Genomic DNA, 20,092 nt, shown 5'->3' with positions numbered 1-20,092 from the left:
ATTTCCCACTTGGGTCATCAATACTGCACCACAAATTGGAAAATAATTAAATGGTCTGCACAATATTTAGTGTCTGACAGTTCAAATTTTCTAGTTTTTGACATTTTGGATTCAGTCACAGCAAAACAAATTGTTCATGTTCCCAGCAGATTTCAATTCCTGTTGTGCTCAAACATGGTTCTAATGTAAATCTAACTATGCAACTATCCTATATATGGTGATTCCTAACAAAACAAATCATTTCAAAAAAACAATTACAGATCAGTTGACATACCTCGCGCCGCCAGCAGGACAAGGAAGCTTGCGCCGGCCTCGAGCTGCGCCTCTTCTCTTCAACGCTGCTACACGCCTCTTCTCTTCAACGCTGCGCCTCTTCACAATCGTCTGGGACGGCTCAGGTTGAGGCTGGGATTGGTTTTCGACCGCAAAGCTACTGCTGCCTAGCCAGTTATCAATCTCAACGAAGACGGCATCCCCGCCGCCAACCACGTCGGGGGGCGCTCCTCCAAGCGATTCGGCGCCGGACTTTGGATCCGCCGCCGCCATGAATGAAGACGGCTAGGGTTAGGACAGTCAGGTCAGGGAAGAGTGAGGTGGTGAGGACGAGGAGCGAGCCGGTCGGCCAGGTTATGCCTGGTCCGACCGGGCCCGACCGACACGCGCGGCTAACGGGCGGCAGGCGAGCGCCGTTAGCCGTTAGCGTGGCCTCCGTCCTGACTGGTGGGCCGGGTCTGTCAGAAAGTGGTTTAAAACGCTTCAAACGGTCATCAACGCTATGTGGTAGTTTTTTGTCAAGAAATGCGCTAAACTGGAGTTTTTGGTCAGTTTTCAAAATGTGGTAGTTCTGTGGGACGCTTACGTGAAATGTGGTAGTTTTTTGTCAATTACTCCCTCCTAAGGCCTTGTTCGGTTGAGGTGGTTTTTGAAGGGGAATGGCAGGGTTTGAGGGGGATTAGACCCCCTACAAGCCAAAATCCTCTCCAATCCACTTCAATCCCCTTGGGAGCAGGATTAAACAAACAAGGCCTAAGGGAACCATGTGTGCTTTACGAGGTGGATTGTCCGACTTTGTTCATGTCTCGACTCCGTGAACGGTAGTAGAGCAATATGTGCATGTGTTATTAATTAACCAGGAACAATTTAATTTGAACTTTCTATTCTACGTAGCTTGCGGATTGAGGATAGACCGCAAAATGCGATGATGATCAATAAAGTCAAGTTATTTGTAGGTGAAAGGGATAGCCCTATTGCTCATGTTAGTAGGCACCAAAGTGTTGTCAGTCATAGATTAGCTTCTTTTGATCATGTAGAAACTAGGACGGCAGTTTGGCTTTGGTCTTGCCCTGCCAATGCACCACAACTATGTTTGGAAGATCTCCCTCTAGCTTGAGCAATGAAATCCCTTTTAACCCCGTAAAAAAAAGAGTAGTGAGTTTTATGCAGTAAATCACCATCGAGCATGTTTTAGGTTCGTGTGTAAGCTCGGAAGTATCCTCCCCTCAGAAAAAGAAGCATGGAAGTATCCTTGAACCGATGAAAAGAGCTCCATGCATGATCAATAGTGATTTCGCAAAAAAAAAAACCCATAGTGATTTGCTAAAACAAAAGAGAGGCATGATCCATAGTGGAGGCCAACCTTTTTGGCGCTACGACACGACTAGGGTGATATGCGCGAACACAATGTGAAAAGACGCGTGTGCATGCGCGCGGTCGACCGAACGTGCACTGCATGCTATGTTTGCCGGTGCTAGCTATGCAAGAGGAAAATGATGCGATCGAGACGTACACGCCCATGCATGAGCCCCCGGACTTTTCTTTCACGCACGCACGCACGCACTATATATGTCTACTCAAATAAAAGGTACGCACTATGAGGAGCATAGGTAATTGCACAACCAGGTTGTTTAGGCATGGGCATTTCTACGTGGAACGATTGGGAGCTTTATACATTATCCTCCTCTTCTCTACTCCATCACGACCACACAGGTGCAGCTAGCCGTATGGGAGTGTATTATTAATCTGGTATAAATATCTTTGTGTTTGTGGAGACAATCCAAGTCCACCGTAGACCGTACTCCACTACCGTACGTATCAAATCACTACCAAATTAAGTAGAGGTGGGGCGTACCAGTACGTGTTAATTGAGATGACTGTATATATCCTTGCATTGTGTTTTAAGAAAAAAAATTACTTACAAATGTCTCCGTGGCTAGGAATCAGTAAGGCTACCCGTAATGAAAGTATCATAAATGGTATCATGGATGCCAACTGTTTTTTTTAATGATTTGATAGACAATTAAATGAGAAAAAAGAGAATGTGATATCATATCATGATATCGTATCATATGAAATGATGTACTGCATGCATAACAATAAATAAAGCAATCTACTAAGATGCTAATTTACGATATTATACCTTACATGAGTGAGTAGTATCATACACTGGTACTTAAGCTGGTCACGATGGGAAGTCACTCTGATTTCGTTTGAGTAATACCCCTGCTTATAGTCTAAAAAAACACCTTTTGAAACGTAATTTCTTTAGTACTATCTCCATTCTATAATTTAGTGCGCCCGTTCTTTTCGAGATTCAATTTTAATCATAAATTAGGCCAATAATATATAAATCATTTCACTAAAAAATTATGTCTTTGAAAACTTATTTCGAATACGAATTCAAAGGTATCTGTCATGCTCTCGCCGCAGTCATCCATATTAGTTAAATTTATGATCAAAGTTAAATATCAAAAAACATGGGCGCACTATATTATGGAGTGAAGGGAACCGGATCCTCTAACATGAAAAAAAGAACTCAGATAAGCTAGAGTAACTCTGACTCTCCTCCTTCACCTCCATATGATTAAGCCTAAAATTACTTGAATTAATTTGCAAATTACAAATATACTGTATACATTTACAAAAATTACATACAAATAAAATTATGGTGCAATAAAAATAATTTCAGATTTATTCCTATCAGCAGTACCTGCTCGTTACTGTGCTCGCTACAGTAACTCTGATTTTTTTTCTATGTTTTGCACTAGATTGCACTATAGCTTACCTCACTTCTCTTCTCCATGGTAGAGGATCCGTTCCGGAATGGAGGGGGCAACACTTGCCACGCATCAAGTTCAGTGGGTCAGTCTGTCCCTCTGCCGTGACCGATCTTCTGAAGGGCAGCAATGAACTACTCACTACTGTACTGCACTGCAGGCCACGCACTCCATGCACGTACGCTGCCGGTTGTTGCACCACGTTCGGTGGACCAATCGACGCACAAACCAATCGCGGCAAGCCACCGGCAACACACACGGCCCGGTCCCCGGTCGAAACGTCAGAGCCGGGCCGCGCGCGGGGGAGGACCGGAGGACGGACACGCGGTCGCCGGTGTTTCGACGCGAGCGGCTCTCAACATGTGCGAAAACGATGCAGTCACGTCCTCCGTCGCCGGTAGAGTAAAAGAAGTGCAACGTCGTGTTGCGAGTGGATGAGCCTCTCGATCGCTCCGCCGTGAGCGGGGCAGGTCGGCCCCGGCTTGTCAGCTCAGAGCCGGGACACGCGCCGGCCCGCGTCTCGCCGGCGCAGGTGAGTACAGCGTACCGGTCGCGGCCACCGCAGGCCACCTAGTCCTAGGAGCGAGCGAGAGGGAGATGGAGACGGGGATGGGCCGGAGCTATAGGCTTTTCGGTAGGGACATGCCTCCGCGATCACGGCGCAGCGCTCCACGTCGACGTCCGTAGCGCACGCCGCGCAGAGGTAGAGCATGGCAGAGCAGTCAGTCAGTCTGTCAGTGACCGATGAAGTGGCCGGACGCAGAGCCAGCCCGTGCGTGCCCCTAGGCCGCCTCTTCCCGTCGGACAGCGCCGACTACTGGTGCCGCGCCACGCGCCCCCCTCCGCCCGCCGGCTCCCATGCCCCGGTGGCCACCCCGGCACGCGCCCGCCCTGGACTCTCGTGTGGAACATCAAGATCTTTTCTCGGCCATGGACATGGACATGGAAGGGGTAACCACCTGCGCCTACGCGTGGCATTCTCTATTCATCTTTCTCTCTTTTCCATGGACCAGATGGTTGCGGCGTCGCCCCGGTTACCTTTGAGCGGGAATAAAATCACGCACGCTCGCACGCGCCGCCGTGTCACATCTGTCTCACCATGCTTGAAAAATATTACTCGGAGAACTTGTTGAGTTTCGTCCGAATCTCTCTCTCTATGTAGTATTAGTACGTGCTTTTGGGGAATCAATATGTGGTTGAATGGTTAGAGGGATTGTGGTATCCTCAGCCCATCAGGATCCAAATCCTTGTGCTCGCATTTATTTCTTGGATTTATTTCAGAATTTTCGACGATGCGCATTTAGTGGGAGGAGACGTTTCCGTCGACGACGAGATGCATACGATGACTTCGTAAATTTAAAGATGATATATCGGCTCAGTCTTTTAAAAATGCTCATAAAGATAGAGTGTACATGTATACGTTTATAGAGTTGAGTGTATGCGCATGTATACGAGCGCTTGTCTCTGTGCTGATGTTAAAAAAAAAAAGTACGTGCTTCCTTGCAGTTGCACGTAAGGTTTGCGCGCCCTAACATTTGTCCCGGGAGCAGTCAAATCGCACGGCACCGCAGGCCAGGCCCCACCCGTCCCCTCGCCCCCTCCACGTAACCCCCCTGCCCCACGCCCCCCGGGCCCCACGTCTACCGAACGGTCCAAACACCCCGCTGCACCCGCCCTGCACCCTCCCCTCCAACGCCCCCGTCTCGGAAGCGACCATGCCGTGGCCGTCGGGTGCATGCACCGGGCGCAGGGGCGCCCCCCTCGGTCCCCGGTATCTGAAGCAGCGCATCCAGGGCTCCACGCCACGCGCCACCGACGATCTCCCCCGTCCACGTCCCGGTACGACCCGCGCGGCGCTGTCGCGCATCCGCCCGTCCGTTCCCCATCCACCGGCGCGCCCGAGCATCGCCTCTCGCCGTATTAAAGCCGCCCCGACCTCCTCCGTGGCCGCCTAGGCTACTCATCTCCGGTCCGGTCGGTCGAGCGAGGCACGGGCAGGGGCATGCTGCTATGAGGCAGGCGGTGGGCGCCGGTGACGAGGGGCTGTCGCGGAAGGTCGCCGTGGCGGCCGGGGACGCCGACGGGGCGACGGCCGCGCGCCGTCGCCGCCGGCTCGAGCTCCGGCCGCACGGGCGGAAGGTGGCGTCGGGCGAGGACGAGCCGGCGAAGAAGGCCACGGACGGGTCCGAGTCCGAGTCCTCCGCGGACGTGGGCCGCGGGATCTGGCTGCCCGCGTGCCTGTCGCACGGCGCGGTGTCCGTGATCGGCCGGCGCCGGGAGATGGAGGACGCCGTGGCCGTCGAGCGCACCTTCCTGGCCTCCTCGCCGGACGCGTGCGGGGGAGGCGACGAGGGCAGCGGCGGGGAGGACTTCTTCGCGGTGTACGACGGCCACGGCGGGGCGCGGGTGGCGGAGGCGTGCCGGGAGCGGATGCACGTGGTGCTGGCGGAGGAGGTGGAGCGGCTGCGGTGCCGCCCCGGCGCGCGCGGCTGGAAGGAGGCCCTGGAGGCCAGCTTCGCGAGGGTGGACGGCGAGGTCGTGGCCGGCGCGGGCGCCGACGACGACGAGGAGTCGCGCTCCCGCACCGTGGGGTCGACCGCCGTGGTGGCCGTGGTGGGGCGCCGTCGCATCGTCGTCGCCAACTGCGGCGACTCGCGCGCCGTGCTGTCCCGCGGTGGCGTGGCCGTGCCGCTCTCCACTGACCACAAGGTACATACACCACACGTCCACACGTACGGAATCTCTTTACTAGGACTCCTACCTCGGACGCAAACTAGTTTCGCTACCCAATGCAGAATAATAGTATCAGTGGCCATGTGTCCCTCGTGTGTTCAAATGCTACACTCCACATGATCTTATTATTTGTACTCAGATCTGGTATCTTGGTGAACCACCACCATCGACAAGTCCTGTTGGCAAGCATCTGGAATTCTGGATCGTGTCGTTCAGTGGAACTTGTGTTCAGAAATGAACTACCTGCTTCACTTTGGGTGTGCAAACATTATTTTGTGACTGACTAGTGCTAATTGCTAAAGATGCAACTTTGTTGTTCTTTATTGTGCTATAGATGCAACTTTATTCTTCTTGGTAAAGAAAATGTTTTTGCACGGGAACTTTTTGCTAAATGTAACAAAATTCTACAGTATTTTCTTTTGCAAGGAAGTGCAGCAATGTACAGTGTCACTTTGGCTCTGAACTCAGAACCCAGCAAATTAACCAGCATCGCTCCGGTGCTTTTTGTTTTGTTTCGTGATCTAACGAACTCCAATGTTGAACGAAGGATCTACTATCATGTTCTAATGGGAGTTTACTCTACCATGGCAGCCAGATCGACCGGACGAGTTGCAGAGGGTGGAAGCGGCTGGCGGCAGGGTGATCAACTGGAACGGGTCCCGTGTCCTAGGGGTCCTATCCACCTCCAGATCCATTGGTACTTCCTCCATTTCCACTCTGATATATGTCATCTCAAGCACTAGCATCTTGCATTGTTTTTTTTTCCGAGGGTAAAGAGTTTTATTCCATAAGAATAGGGTTACAATCGAGAGGCAAAAGTTTTTCTATGCACGGTGGTCCACGATCTAGCCATACAACAGTCGCACTTTCAATACAACTATACAAAGCCAACCGATCTGCTACCCTATTTTGCTCACTCTTGATTTTTTGTGGAATAAACTCACGAAGTACCATAAGATGCTTGATCTCATCAGCTACCAAATGTCCATATGCCGACCGGGACAGGTAAACACCGGTTAGGGACCTCGATGCATCCGAGGAGTCTGATTGCACTATTATAGGAACATCCCTGTATTGTTGAGCTGCCAGAGCCATATCTTGCATTGTTTCTGTTTACATTTGACTGTTCAATTCACCTCTAGTGACATGCTGATCTGGATTCCTTGCTTGCAGGGGACTACTACCTGAAGCCGTACGTGAGCGCGGAGCCGGAGGTGACGGCGGTGGAGAGGACGGGCAAGGACGAGTTCCTGGTGCTGGCCAGTGACGGGCTGTGGGACGTGGTGTCCAACGACGAGGCGTGCCGGGTGGCGCGGAGCTGTCTCACCGGCCGTGCCGCCGCCGTGTTCCCGGAGTCTGTGGCCGGGCGCAGCGCCGCCGACGCCGCCGCGCTGCTCGCCGAGCTCGCCATCACCCGCGGCAGCAAGGACAACATCAGCGTCGTCGTGGTTGAGCTGAAGCGGTTCAAGAGCAGGGTAGGGCGTCGAGCCATCGGAGGCGAGGTGCAGTTGTAGGAGCTTAAGTTAATTTAGCTGTTGTAGGCACGCGCGCGTGCACTAGCTGGTAAGTAGTCTGTACATTACGGCGACATTTATTCGGGCTGGGAAAAGATCTCCGGCCGATCACCGTCGGGACCTCAACTCCGGCGATCGATGAGCGGGTGTGAAAGAAAATTGTCCAACGTTTTTCGCTAATTTTATACAAGCTGTAGTCGCTGCTCAGGCAGTGAGCAGCAGGGACGTTCTCACGTTGAGAGGAGAGGCAGCGACTGGCCCTGGTTTTCAGTTCAAAAATTCAAAACTGAACCTGTTGATTCAGCGACATTTACTCGGGCCTGCCAGGCCGGGAAAAGATCTTCGGCCGCCGCCTACACAGAGCTAAAACTAAGATCGAAGATCACAGCGACTATGACAAGTGTAAGATATGTTGTGCAACTTTATTTTTATTTTTTTGAAAAAAAGGGCAAAAGCTTTGTCACTTATCATTATTTAATAATAATGGAGTTTAGAAATGAACATAACAACGCCGATGACAAGTACATGCAGGATATGTTGTGCAACTCATTGTATTTTTTTTTTAAACGAGGGCAAAAGCTTTGTCACTTCTCATGATTAAGAAAGAGTTTAGACATGAACATAGCAACGCCCAAAGGCGGTGGAAACAGCAAGATCCTACTGTAACGGCATATAATGTAACTCAAGTGCTTGGGCCTCGTCGGTGGACCAATATCCGGCTGCTTCTTTAATCTTAGCAACAAGCATAGGTGGCACTGTAGAGTGATTCCAAAATACCTGCACTTCTTTTTCTTTCAAATCTCCCAACAGACTAGCATGACTAAAGATGTCATAACTTTGCTCCGTCGGCTAAAGGGGTGAGTCAATGAAAAACAACCCTTCAAAGGCAGAGTTGTAGTTTTGCCAAGTGTGAATGCTCCGACTTGTGAGATTTAACGACATCCCGGATCATAGATCCTATAACTGGCCTTGTTCTTTCAAATAACTGGCCTCATGACAAAATAAGTAGTGCCTCAAATTGTGCATGCTAAGACAATGAAGTCGAGTAGTCATCACTAGAAGTAAGCTTCCATTAGATAGAGCCAACATCTTCATTTAGGTTCACATCCTGAAGCATCGTCGAAAGGTTGACGTATTCTTGCAATTGAGCTACGCTAATATCAGTAAAGGTGTTTATGTTGCTTATCCAAACATCCTCCGGGAGAGCCTTCTTAACATTACCATCGGTGGCCTTTGAGACAACGACGATGGTCGAGGCGATGTCCTTTGGTCTGCGCCTCTCGAACCATGGAATATGTCAGAATTTTCCAATTTGACCATCATCAAGGGTTACTGATGCCAACAAAGAGAAAAAGGTCCATGACGTTATTGATTCAGGTGATACATCCGGTAATGAAAATGTTGATGCACATGATGAACCCGTCGTTGATGATGATCATGTCACTCCCACTCCAAATCAGCCTATTGTTCCACCAGTTGGAATCTTGCACGTGACAGAGTTAGGCTCCAAAGGCTCCCTTGTTGTGATGAAAGATGACTTAAGTTCGACCAATGGTCTTTATTACGTTTGAGGTTCTACCGTTTCAGGTAACGCTACTCCAGTTATTTTAAAGAATTCTGATTGTGATGCTGCTAACCTTTGGCATATGCGTCTTGGACATATGAGTGAACTTGGTTTAGCAGAGTTAAATAAGAGAGGTCTTCTTGATGGATATGAACCTGGTAAATTGAAATTTTGTGAGCATTGTATTTTCGGCAAACACAATAGGGTAAAGTTCAACACTTCGACTCATACAACTGAAGGTATTCTTGATTATGTTCATTCTGATTTATGGAGACCATCTCGCAGAAAGTCACTAGGTGGTGCTAGTTACATGCTGACTATTATTGATGATTATTCGAGAAAAGTTTGGCCTTATTTCTTGAAGCATAAATATGAAGCATTCTCAACATTTAAGGAGTGGAAGATTATGATTGAAAGGCAGACTGAAAAGAAGATAAAAATACTTCGCACTGATAATGGTATGAAATTCTGTTCTAAGCAATTTAAGAATTATTGCAAGTCTGAAGGCATTGTCAGACATTACACCGTTCCTTATACTCCTCAACAAAACGGTGTTGCTGAGCGTATGAACAGGACCATTATTTCCAGAGCCCGTTGCATGTTGTCCAATGCAGGTTTGCATAGGTATTTTTGGGCCGAGTCCGCTTCCATTGCTTGTTATCTCATTAACCGTTCACCATCTATTGCTTTTAATAAGAAAACTCCAATTGAGGTATGGTCTGGTTCACCTGCTGATTATTCACGGTTGAGAGTTTTTGGTTGCATTGCTTATGCTCATGTTGATAATGGTAAGTTGGAGCCTAGGGCTGTTAAGTGCATCTTTCTTGGTTATAAGTCTGGTGTTAAAGGTTTTAAATTGTGGAATCCTGAAATCCAGAAGGTTGTTATTAGCAGAAATGTTAACTTTAATGAATCTGCTATGTTACATGATGTTTCATCTACTAATGTTCCCGTTGAGAGTGAACAACAGCCTATTGTTCAGGAGCCCACTGTTCAGGTGGAGCATGTTATTGATTCAGGTGATACATCCGGTAATGAAAATGTTGATGCACATGATGAACCCGTCGTTGATGATGATCATGTCACTCCCACTCCAAATCAGCCTATTGTTCCACCCAGTTAGAATCTTGCACATGACAGAGTTAGGCGAGGTACTAATAAACCTGACAGGTTAATTGAAGAGTGCAATATTGTTTCTTTTGCTTTATCTATTGCAGAAGAAATTGAAGGTAATTCTAAGCCTTCTTCATATTCCGAGGCTATTATTTCTGGTGATAGTAATAGGTGGATGACCGCTATGCATGATGAGATGGAATCACTTGAAAAGAATGGCACTTGGTATTTAGTAAGATTACCTAAAGAGAAGAAACATATTCGTTGCAAGTGGGTTTTCAACAGGAAAGATAGTGTTTCTCCAAATGATGAGACAAGATATAGAGCAAGGTTAGTTGCTAAAGGTTACAGTCAGATTCTAGGTATTGACTATAACGAAGTCTTTTCTCCTATTGTGAATCATAGCTCTATTCGCACTTTACTTAGTATTGTTGCCATGTATGATCTTGAGCTTGAACAATTTGATGTTAAAACTGGATTTTTACATGGAGAATTAGAAGAGGATATTTATATGGAACAACCTGAAGGTTTGTTATTCCTGGAAAAGAAAAGCTTGTCCGTAAGTTAAAGAAATCTCTTTATGGATTGAAGCAATCCCCAAGACAGTGGTACAAGAGATTTGACACCTTTATGCTCTCTCAAGGTTTCAAAAGATCTAATTATGATAGTTGTGTTTATTTGAAAACTGTCAATGGTTCAACTATTTATTTGCTCCTTTATGTTGATAATATGCTTATTGCTGCAAAGAGTATGTCAGAGATTAATGAACTAAAGAAGCAATTGAGTAATGAATTTGAGATGAAGGATTTGGGTGCAGCAAAGAAAATACTTGGCATGGAAATATCCAGAGATAGACCATCTGGAAAAAGTATATCTAAGTCAGAAGGGATATATTGATAAAGTTCTTCGTCGTTTTAATGTGCATAATGCCAAGCTAGTAAGTACTCCATTAGTTGCACACTTCAAATTATCATCAGCTCTATGTCCTAAGTCAGATGCAGATATTGAGTACATGTCTAGACTTTCATATTCGAGTGCAGTTGGTTCACTTATGTATGCCATGGTTTGTTCTCGTCTGGATTTATCATATGCGTTGAGTGTTGTCAGTAGATACATGGCTAATCCTGGAAAAGAGCATTGGAGAGCAGTTTAGCGGATTTTCAGATACCTGCGAGGTACTTCTAATGCTTATTTATAGTTTGGGAAATCTAGAGATAGACTTGTTGGTTTTGTTGATTCTGATTTTGCTGGCGATTTGGATAAGAGAAGATCAGTCACGGGCTATGTTTTCACCATTGGTGGTTGTGCTGTGAGTTGGAGAGCAACTTTGCAGTCTATTGTGACTTGTTCCACTACTGATGCCGAGTATATGGTTATTTCTAAAGCATGCAAAGAAGCTATCTGGTTGAGAGGTTTGTACACTGAGCTTTGTGGAGATTCATATTGCCCTACCATATTTTCTGACAGTCAAAGTGCCATATATCTTACAAAGAATCCAATGTATCATGAGAGGACACAGCACATTGATGTCAGATTTCATTATATTCGAGATGTTGTTACTGAAGGCAATTTGAAGGTATGCAAGATAAGTACTCAGGATAATCCTGCTGACATGATGACAAAGACAGTTCCTACCAATAAGTTTGAGCTTTGCTCAGGCTTAGTTGGTATTTCTCACTAGTCCTATGGACTTTGACGCACAAGGTGTTTATGCTGATTTGGAAGGAGTTATTCACTTTCTTCAACTACTGGAGGGAATTTGGATCAAGGTGGAGATTGTTAAATTGTGATCCTAATTATACCGTTTTGGACTAGACGTAGTACAACCGGTGTGGGCCTTAGCGTTGATGTCGACGCGTACGAGTACATCTCATTTACTTGTCCTCCAAGGACTTTCATGTATTGCCCTCATATATACTCCATGTAGTCGCACATAAGACGGTCTGTCGTCTCATGCTTGTAATACTCCTCCTCATAGTGACTGCGCCTTCATGCGTATGTAGTTTTCTCCCACAAGGGTTTCCACGTAAAATTCGTGTCTTTCTATCTTGTTTATTTCCCGTTATTATCTAACAATGACTGCCTCGCTACATGGATTTTCTAAATAGACCCACGATCTTGTTGCGTCTCTGCATTTGAGCCATGGCTATCTCAATCAAAGTGTCGTTGAGTGTTTGTCGAGATCAAGGATTCCCTCCCACCCAAGGTTGGTTGGCCTACAAACTAGGTGCCAATTAATCTTGCATTGGCCAGCATAAACTTTATCCATACTTGTCCAATGGAAAGCTCTCAATATCTTCACAATAGTTGGGCAATGGCACGTGATTCATGAATTGTACAATACATTCGCCCAAAAAAAGATTCACAAATTGTATAGTAGGAGTGCTCCAGGTTCAAGATGCTCACGGAGTTGGCGACTTGATTCCTATTTCATGCATATTGCACTGAATAGTGAATACTGCATAGACGCACACCTCTAAGAATGCTAGGTGTGCAATATGGACCGGCCCGTTTGTAGGTTTCTGCCTTTTATCCCACTCGTGTTTACTTGTTTTTTTTATTTTCTATTAGTTTTCTTTCATTTTTCCTTTTTCTTTTTTTGTATTTTATAATTTTCAAAATTCGTGAATATTTTTTGAATCTCAAACATTTTCAAATAATGGCAAGCATTTTTTGAATATTTTCCGAAACAATTTATTTTCATAAACTTTTTCCCAAATTTGCAAACAAAATTTGAATCTATGAATTGTTTACAAATTAAGATGAGCGGATCACTTTTCGTCTCATGGACCAAAATTTCGACATCTCTCTCATGGGGTGGTGCAACCACTTTGGCTTCCCCAACAACGATGAGCACTACCGCCACACCTATTATATGCTCGAACCCCATCCACTTTTATTGTTTGGTCAAATGAGTTACCAAAGTTATAGTCATAGGGTCAGTTGCATTGAGTGTCCTACTATATGTTGTCTCTATTATGTTATCACTAACTTGTTGTAGGTGCGAGGAGAAGTTTCAATGGTTAATGAAGAGAAGATGATGATTCTTGGGAAGGCTGCAAACCCCGGCATCGAGTACTGCTCAACTTGGGCGCAATACTTTTGTTCACCTTGCACACCAGGCAAATTGTGCACAAGGAGACATTTCTTGCGGCGGAGTGATCACTATTAGGATTCATGTTCTTTTGAGTATGGCGATGGTAATTGCCCGCCATGGTCGTCGTTTCATTCAAATTCCTGGAGTGGGACATGATACATCCATTTTGCATCATGTTTACCTACTGTTATTTATAATGTTTTTATGCATAATAATACATTTTGGAGTAATTCTAATGCATTTTCTCTCATAATATGCAAGGTTCACACAAAGAGGGAGAATTACGGTAGCTGGAAATCTGGACCCGAAAAACTACGCCAGGCTACATATTCTGCATAACTCCAAATGAGCTGAAACTTCACGAGGAATTTTTATGGAATAAATAACAATTATTGGAGCGAATAACTACCAGAGGGGGCCCACCAGGTGGGCACAACCCACCTCAGTGCGCCAGGGAGCCCAGGCGCGCCCTGGCGGGTTGTGCCCTCCTCGGCCCACCTCTGGTGCCCATCTTCTGGTATATGAGTCATTTTGACCTAGAAAAAATAAGGAGAGGACTTTTGGGACGGAGTGCCGCTGTCTTGAGGCAAAACTTGGGCATGAGCACTTTTGCCCTCCGGCTGAGCGATTCCGCCGGGGGAACTTCCCTCCCGAAGGGGGAAATCATCGTCATCATCATCACCAACAACCCTCTCATCTTGGGGAGGCCAATCTTCGTCAACATCTTCACTAGCACCATCTCCTCTCAAACCCTAGTTCATCTCTTGTGTTCAATCTTTATACCGGAATCTCAGATTGATACTTGTGGGTGACTAGTAGTGTTGATTACATCTTGTAGTTGATCACTATATGGTTTATTTGGTGGAAGATTATATGTTCAGATCCATTATGCTATTTAATACCCCTCTGATCATGAACATGTTTATCACTTGTGAGTAGTTACTTTTGTTCTTGAGGTCACGGGAGAAATCATGTTGCAAGTAATCATGTGAACTTGATATGTGTTCGATATTTTGATAATATGTATGTTGTGATTCCCTTAGTGTTGTCATGTGAACATCGACTACATGACACCCCACCATATTTGGGCCTAAGGGAATGCATTGTGGAGTAGTTATTAGATGATGGGTTGCTAGAGTGACAGAAGCTTTAACCCTAGTTTATGCGCTACTTCGTAAGGGACCGATTTGGATCCAAAAGTTTAATGCCATGGTTAGATTCTATCTTAATACTTTTCTCCTAGTTGCGGATGCTTGCGAGGGGGTTAATCATAAGTAGGAGGTTTGTTCAAGTAAGAACAGCACCTAAGAACCGATCCACCTACATATCAAATTATCAAAGTAGTGAACACAAATCAAGCCAACATGGTGAAAGTGATTATGTGCCCTCAAGAACACTTTGCTTATTATAAGAAACTGTTTTGACCTGTCCTTTGCCACAAAAGGATTGGGCTATGTTGCTGCATATTATTTGCCGTTACCGTTATGTGCTCGTTACAAATTATCTCGCTATCAAATTGTCTGTTACTTACAATTTCAGCACTTGCATATATTACCTTGCTGAAAACCACTTGTCATTTCCTTCTGCTCCTCGTTGGGTTCGACACTCTTACTTATCGAAAGGACTACGATTGATCCTATATACTTGTGGGTCATCAAGGATCTTTTGTGGCGCCATTTCCGGAGTCTGAAGCGCTCTTGGTAAGGAAAAAAATATTACTACATGCTGAAATTTATTGTCACGTGTTACTATGGAGAACAATCCTTTGAGGGGTTTGTTCGGAGTATCTTCACCTCGATCGGAACCACAATTAGTTGTCCCTCAACCCACTGCACCTATTGAAAATACTGAATACGAAATTCCTTCGGGTATGATAGAACAACTGCTAGCTAATCCTTATGCAGGAGATGGGAGCGAACATCCTGACATGCACTTGATATATGTGGATGGAATTTGTGGATTGTTTAAGCTTGCAGGTTTACCCGGAGATTAAGCTAAGAAGAAGGTTTTCCCTTTATCTTTGAAGGGAAAGATACTGACATGGTATAGGCTATGCGATGATATTGGGTCTTGGAATTGGAATCAGTTGAAATTGGAATTCCATCAAAATATTTATCCTATGCACCTAGTTCATCGTGATAGAAATTATATATATATATATAATTTTTGGCCTCGTGAAGGAGAAAGTATCGCTCTAGCTTGTGGGAGGCTTAAGTCAATGTTATATTCATGCCCCAATCATGAGCTCTCGAGAGAAATTATCATTCAGAATTCTATGCTCGGCTTTCTCGTAATGATCAATCCATGCTTGATACTTCTTGTGCCGGTTCTTTTATGAAGAAGACTATTGAATTCAGGTGGGACCTCTTGGAAAGAATTAAACACAACTCTGGAGATTGGGAACTCGACAAAGGTAAAGAGTCAGGCATTAAGCTTAAGTTTGATTGTGTTAAATCTTTTATGAATATTGATGCTTTTCAAAAGTTTAGCACTAAATATGGACTTGATTCTGAGATAGTAGCCTCTTTCTGTGAATGTTTTGCTACTCATGTTGATCTCCCTAAAGAGAAGTGGTTTAAATATCATCCTCCTATTAAAGAAGAAATTAAAGAACCGGTAGTTGCTAAAGAAGGGACTATCATATACAATGTTGATCCAGTTGTTCCTACCGCTTACATCGAGAATCCACCTTTTCCTGTTAAGATAAAAGAACATGCTAAGGTTTCAACTGTGGTCCGTAGAAGTAATATCAAAGCACCTAAACCCCCTAAGAAAATCAAAGTAAAACCAAGTGTTGCTATGGTTAAGGATCTCTTGGTCGATAATATTGATGGGCATGTTATTTACTTCGTTGGTGAAGCTGCTAGAATTGCCAAACCCGATGGGAAAGATAAACATAGACCCGTTGTTGGCATGCCCGTTGTCTCAGTTAAAATAGGAGATCACTGTTATCATGGTTTATGCGACATAGGTGCTAGCGTGAGTGCTATTCCTTTTACCTTATATCAAGAAATTATTGATAACCCACAAGTATAGGGGATCGCAACAGTTTTCGAGGGTAGAGTATTCAACCCAAATTTATTGATTCGTCACAAGGGGAGCCAAAGAATATTCTCAAGTATTAGCAGCTGAGTTGTCAATTCAACACACCTGGAAACTTAATATCTGCAGCAACGTATTTAGTAGCAAAGTAATATGATAGTGGTGTACCACGGTAGCAAAAGGTAATGATAACAAAAGTAATGTTTTTGATATTTTGTAGTGATGATAACAATAGCAGTGGAAAAGTAAATAAGTGAAGAACAATATATGGAAAGCTCGTAGGCAATGGATCGGTGATAGAGAATTATGCCGGATGCGGTTCATCATGTAACAGTCATAACCTAGGGTGACACGGAACTATCTCCAATTCATCAATGTAATGTAGGCATGTATTCCGAATATAGTCATACGTGCTTATGGAAAAGAACTTGCATGACATCTTTTGTCCTACCCTCCCTTGGCAGCGGGGTCCTAGCGGAAACTAAGGGATATTAAGGCCTCCTTTTAATAGAGTACCGGACCAAAGCATTAACACATAGTGAATACATGAACTCCTCAAACTACGATCATCACCAGGAGTGGTCCCTATTATTGTCACTTCGGGGTTGCCGGATCATAACACATAGTAGATGACTATAGACTTGCAAGATAGGATCAAGAACTCTCATATATTGATGAAAACATAATAGGTTCAGATCTGAAATCATGGCACTCGGGCCCTAGTGACAAGCATTAAGCATAGCAAAGTCATAGCAACATCAATATCAGAACATAGTGGATACTAGGGATCAAACCCTAACAAAACTAACTCGATTACATGATAAATCTCATCCAACCCATCACCGTCCAGCAAGCCTACGATGGAATTACTCACGCACGGCGGTGAGCATCATGAAATTGGTGATGGAGGATGGTTGATGATGACGACGGCGACGGATTCCCCTCTCCGGAGCCCCGAACGGACTCCAGATCAGCCCTCCCGAGAGGTTTTAGGGCTTGGCGGTGGCTCCGTATCGTAAAACGCGATGAATCCTTCTCTCTTATTTTTTTTCTCCCCGAAAGTGAATATATAGAGTTGGAGTTGAGGTCGGAGGAGCTCCAGGGGCCCCACGAGGTAGGGGGCGCGCCCCCCACCCTCATGGCTAGGGTGTGGGCCCCCTGGTCTTGATCTTTTGCCAGTATTTTTTATTATTTCCAAAAAGACGCTCCGTGGAGTTTCAGGTCATTCCGAGAACTTTTGTTTATGCACATAAATAACACCATGGCAATTCTGCTGAAAACAGCATTAGTCCGGGTTATTTTCATTCAAATCATGCAAGTTAGAGTCCAAAACAATGGCAAAAGTGTTTGGAAAAGTAGATACGACGGAGACATATCAACTCCCCCAAGCTTAAACCTTTGCTTGTCCTCAAGCAATTCAGTTGACAAACTGAAAGTGATAAAGAAAAACTTTTACAAACTCTATTTTCTCTTGTTGTTGTAAATATGTAAAGCCAACATTCAAGTTTTCAGCAAAGATTATAGACTAACCATATTCACAATAACGCATAGGTCTCATGTTTACTCATATCAATGGCATAATAAACTAGCGAGCAATAATAATAAATCTCGGATGACAACACTTTCTCAAAACAATCATAATATGATATAACAAGATGGTATCTCGCTAGCCCTTTCTGAGACCACAAAACATAAATGCAGAGCACCTTTAAAGATCAAGGACTGACTAGACATTGTAATTCATGGTAAAAGAGATCCAGTCAAGTCATACTCAATGTAAACTAACAGTAATGAATGCAAATTACAGTGGTGCTCTCCAACTGGTGCTTTTTAATAAGAGGATGATGACTCAACATAACAGTAAATAGATAGGCCCTTCGCAGAGGGAAGCAGGGATTTGTAGAGGTGCCAGAGCTCGGTTTTGAAATAGAGGTGAATAATATTTTGAGCGGTATACTTTCATTGTCAACATAACAACCAAGAGATGGCGATATCTTCCATGCTACACACATTATAGGCGGTTCCCAAACAAAATGGTAAGTTTATACCCCCCTCCACCAACAAGCATCAATCCATGGCTTGCTCGAAACAACGAGTGCCTCCAACTAAAAAGAGTCCCAGGGGAGTTTTGTTTGCAATTATTTTTATTTAGTTTGCATAAAGACTGGGACAGGGCATCCCGGTGACCAGCCATTTTCGCGAGTGAGGAGCGGAGTCCACTCCTCTTGAGAATAACCCGCCTAACATGGAAGATACGGACAGCCCTAGTTGATACATGAGCTATTCGAGCATACAAAACAAAATGTTTATTTGAAGGTTTAGAGTTTGGCACATACAAATTTACTTGGAACGGTAGGTAGATACCGTATATAGGTAGGTATGGTGGACTCATATGGAATAACTTTGGGGTTTATGGGATTGGATGCACAAGCAGTATTCCCGCTTAGGACAAGTGAAGGCTAGAAAAAGACTGGGAAGCGACCAGCTAGAGAGCGACAACAGTCATGAACATGCATTAAAATTAATCAACACTGAATGCAAGCATGAGTAGGATATAATGCACCATGAACTTAAATATCGTAGAGGCTATGTTGATTTTGTTTCAACTACATGCATGAACATGTGCCAAGTCAAGCCACTCGAATTGTTCAAAAGAGGATACCACCCTATCATACCACATCACAACCATTTTAATAGCATGTTGGCATGCAAGGTAAACCATTATAAGCTCCTAGCTAATTAAGCATTGCATAAGAAACTATGATCTCTAGTTGTCACTGCAAACATGTTTATTCATAATAGGCTGAATCAAGAATGATGAACTAATCATATTTACAAAAACAAGAAAGGTCGAGTTCATACCAGCTTTTCTCATCTCAGTCAGTCCATCATATATCGTCATAATTGCCTTTCACTTGCACGACCGAACGATGTGGATAATAATAATAGTGCACGTGCATTGGACTAAGCTGGAATATGCAAGCATTCAATAAACAGGAGAGGACAAGGCAATATGGGCTCTTTTTTCAGATCAACAATAATGCATATAAGAGCCACTTCAACAATTTAATTATGGTCTTCTCCTATCGATCCCCAAAGAAAGGAAAAGAAATAAAACTATTTACATGGGAAAGCTCCCAACAAGCAAAAGAAGAACAGGAAATATTTTTGGGTTTTCTTTTTAATTACTACTGCTAGCATGGAAATTAAAACTAGCTAAAAGCTACAACAATTTTTTTTGGTTTTTCTTAAGGTTTATTAAACACACGGGAAGAAAGCATAAAAAGGAAATAAACTAGCATGGATATCACAATGAAAAAGTATGAGCATCGACATCTAGCAATGAGTGTGTGAACATAAATGTAATGTCGGTGAGAAATACATACTCCCCCAAGCTTAGACTTTTGGCCTAAGCTGGTCTAATGCCACGGATGGCCTGGCGGATATCCAAAGTTGTAGTTGGGGTCATACTGCAATGCAATAGTCATTGCTTCATGGGCTGCAGCTTGGAGGCGAGCTATCTCAGCTCTCCTCTTATAATCTTCCGCCTCCTCTCTGGTTATAAAATATCTCCCTTTTCCTGAAAGTCAAAGAAAGTAGAAGCAGGGAGAGCGACGTGATAGGTGCGTCGTCTGTCAAAGATTAGTCGGTACTGGAGGAATTGATCGTTCCTCTCAACAAACTGATGACGAACCATAGCCTTATAATCCAAATAAGCAGGAGGCAACTCAATATCATCCTCACGTATGGTTATACCAAGAAAATTAGCTATGCAGGTTGCATAAATTCCGCGGAAGAAATCTCCATTAAATCTATTAAGATGCAACCTATGTGCAATAATGGCTCCCAAATTATAAGATTTATCTCCTAACACAGCACTCCTAAGAATACTGAGGTCAGGGACACACATGTGACATGCTTCATCTTTACCGTTAATGCATCTACCTATGAAGAGAGCAAAATAATGTATAGCAGG

At 44.5% G+C, this 20,092-nt stretch overlaps 1 protein-coding gene across 1 annotated transcript; it reads left to right on the top strand.

Moving 5' to 3' along the window:
- The first annotated feature begins 4,988 nt into the window (after positions 1 to 4,988).
- LOC125539456 (protein phosphatase 2C 51-like) lies at positions 4,989 to 7,705 on the top strand. Its single transcript, XM_048702915.1, has 3 exons — positions 4,989 to 5,762; positions 6,378 to 6,483; positions 6,960 to 7,705. Exons 1-3 carry the CDS (start codon positions 5,064 to 5,066, stop codon positions 7,298 to 7,300), a joined length of 1,146 nt encoding a protein of 381 aa, XP_048558872.1. The 5' UTR covers positions 4,989 to 5,063; the 3' UTR covers positions 7,301 to 7,705.
- Positions 7,706 to 20,092: the final 12,387 nt, after the last annotated feature.

Source organism: Triticum urartu, chromosome 1 (assembly GCF_003073215.2).
Source record: "Triticum urartu cultivar G1812 chromosome 1, Tu2.1, whole genome shotgun sequence".
Classification (NCBI taxonomy): Eukaryota; Viridiplantae; Streptophyta; class Magnoliopsida; order Poales; family Poaceae; genus Triticum; species Triticum urartu.
The sequence above is the reverse complement of the archived record's forward strand: the minus strand, read 5'-3'. Positions and strand labels throughout refer to the sequence as shown.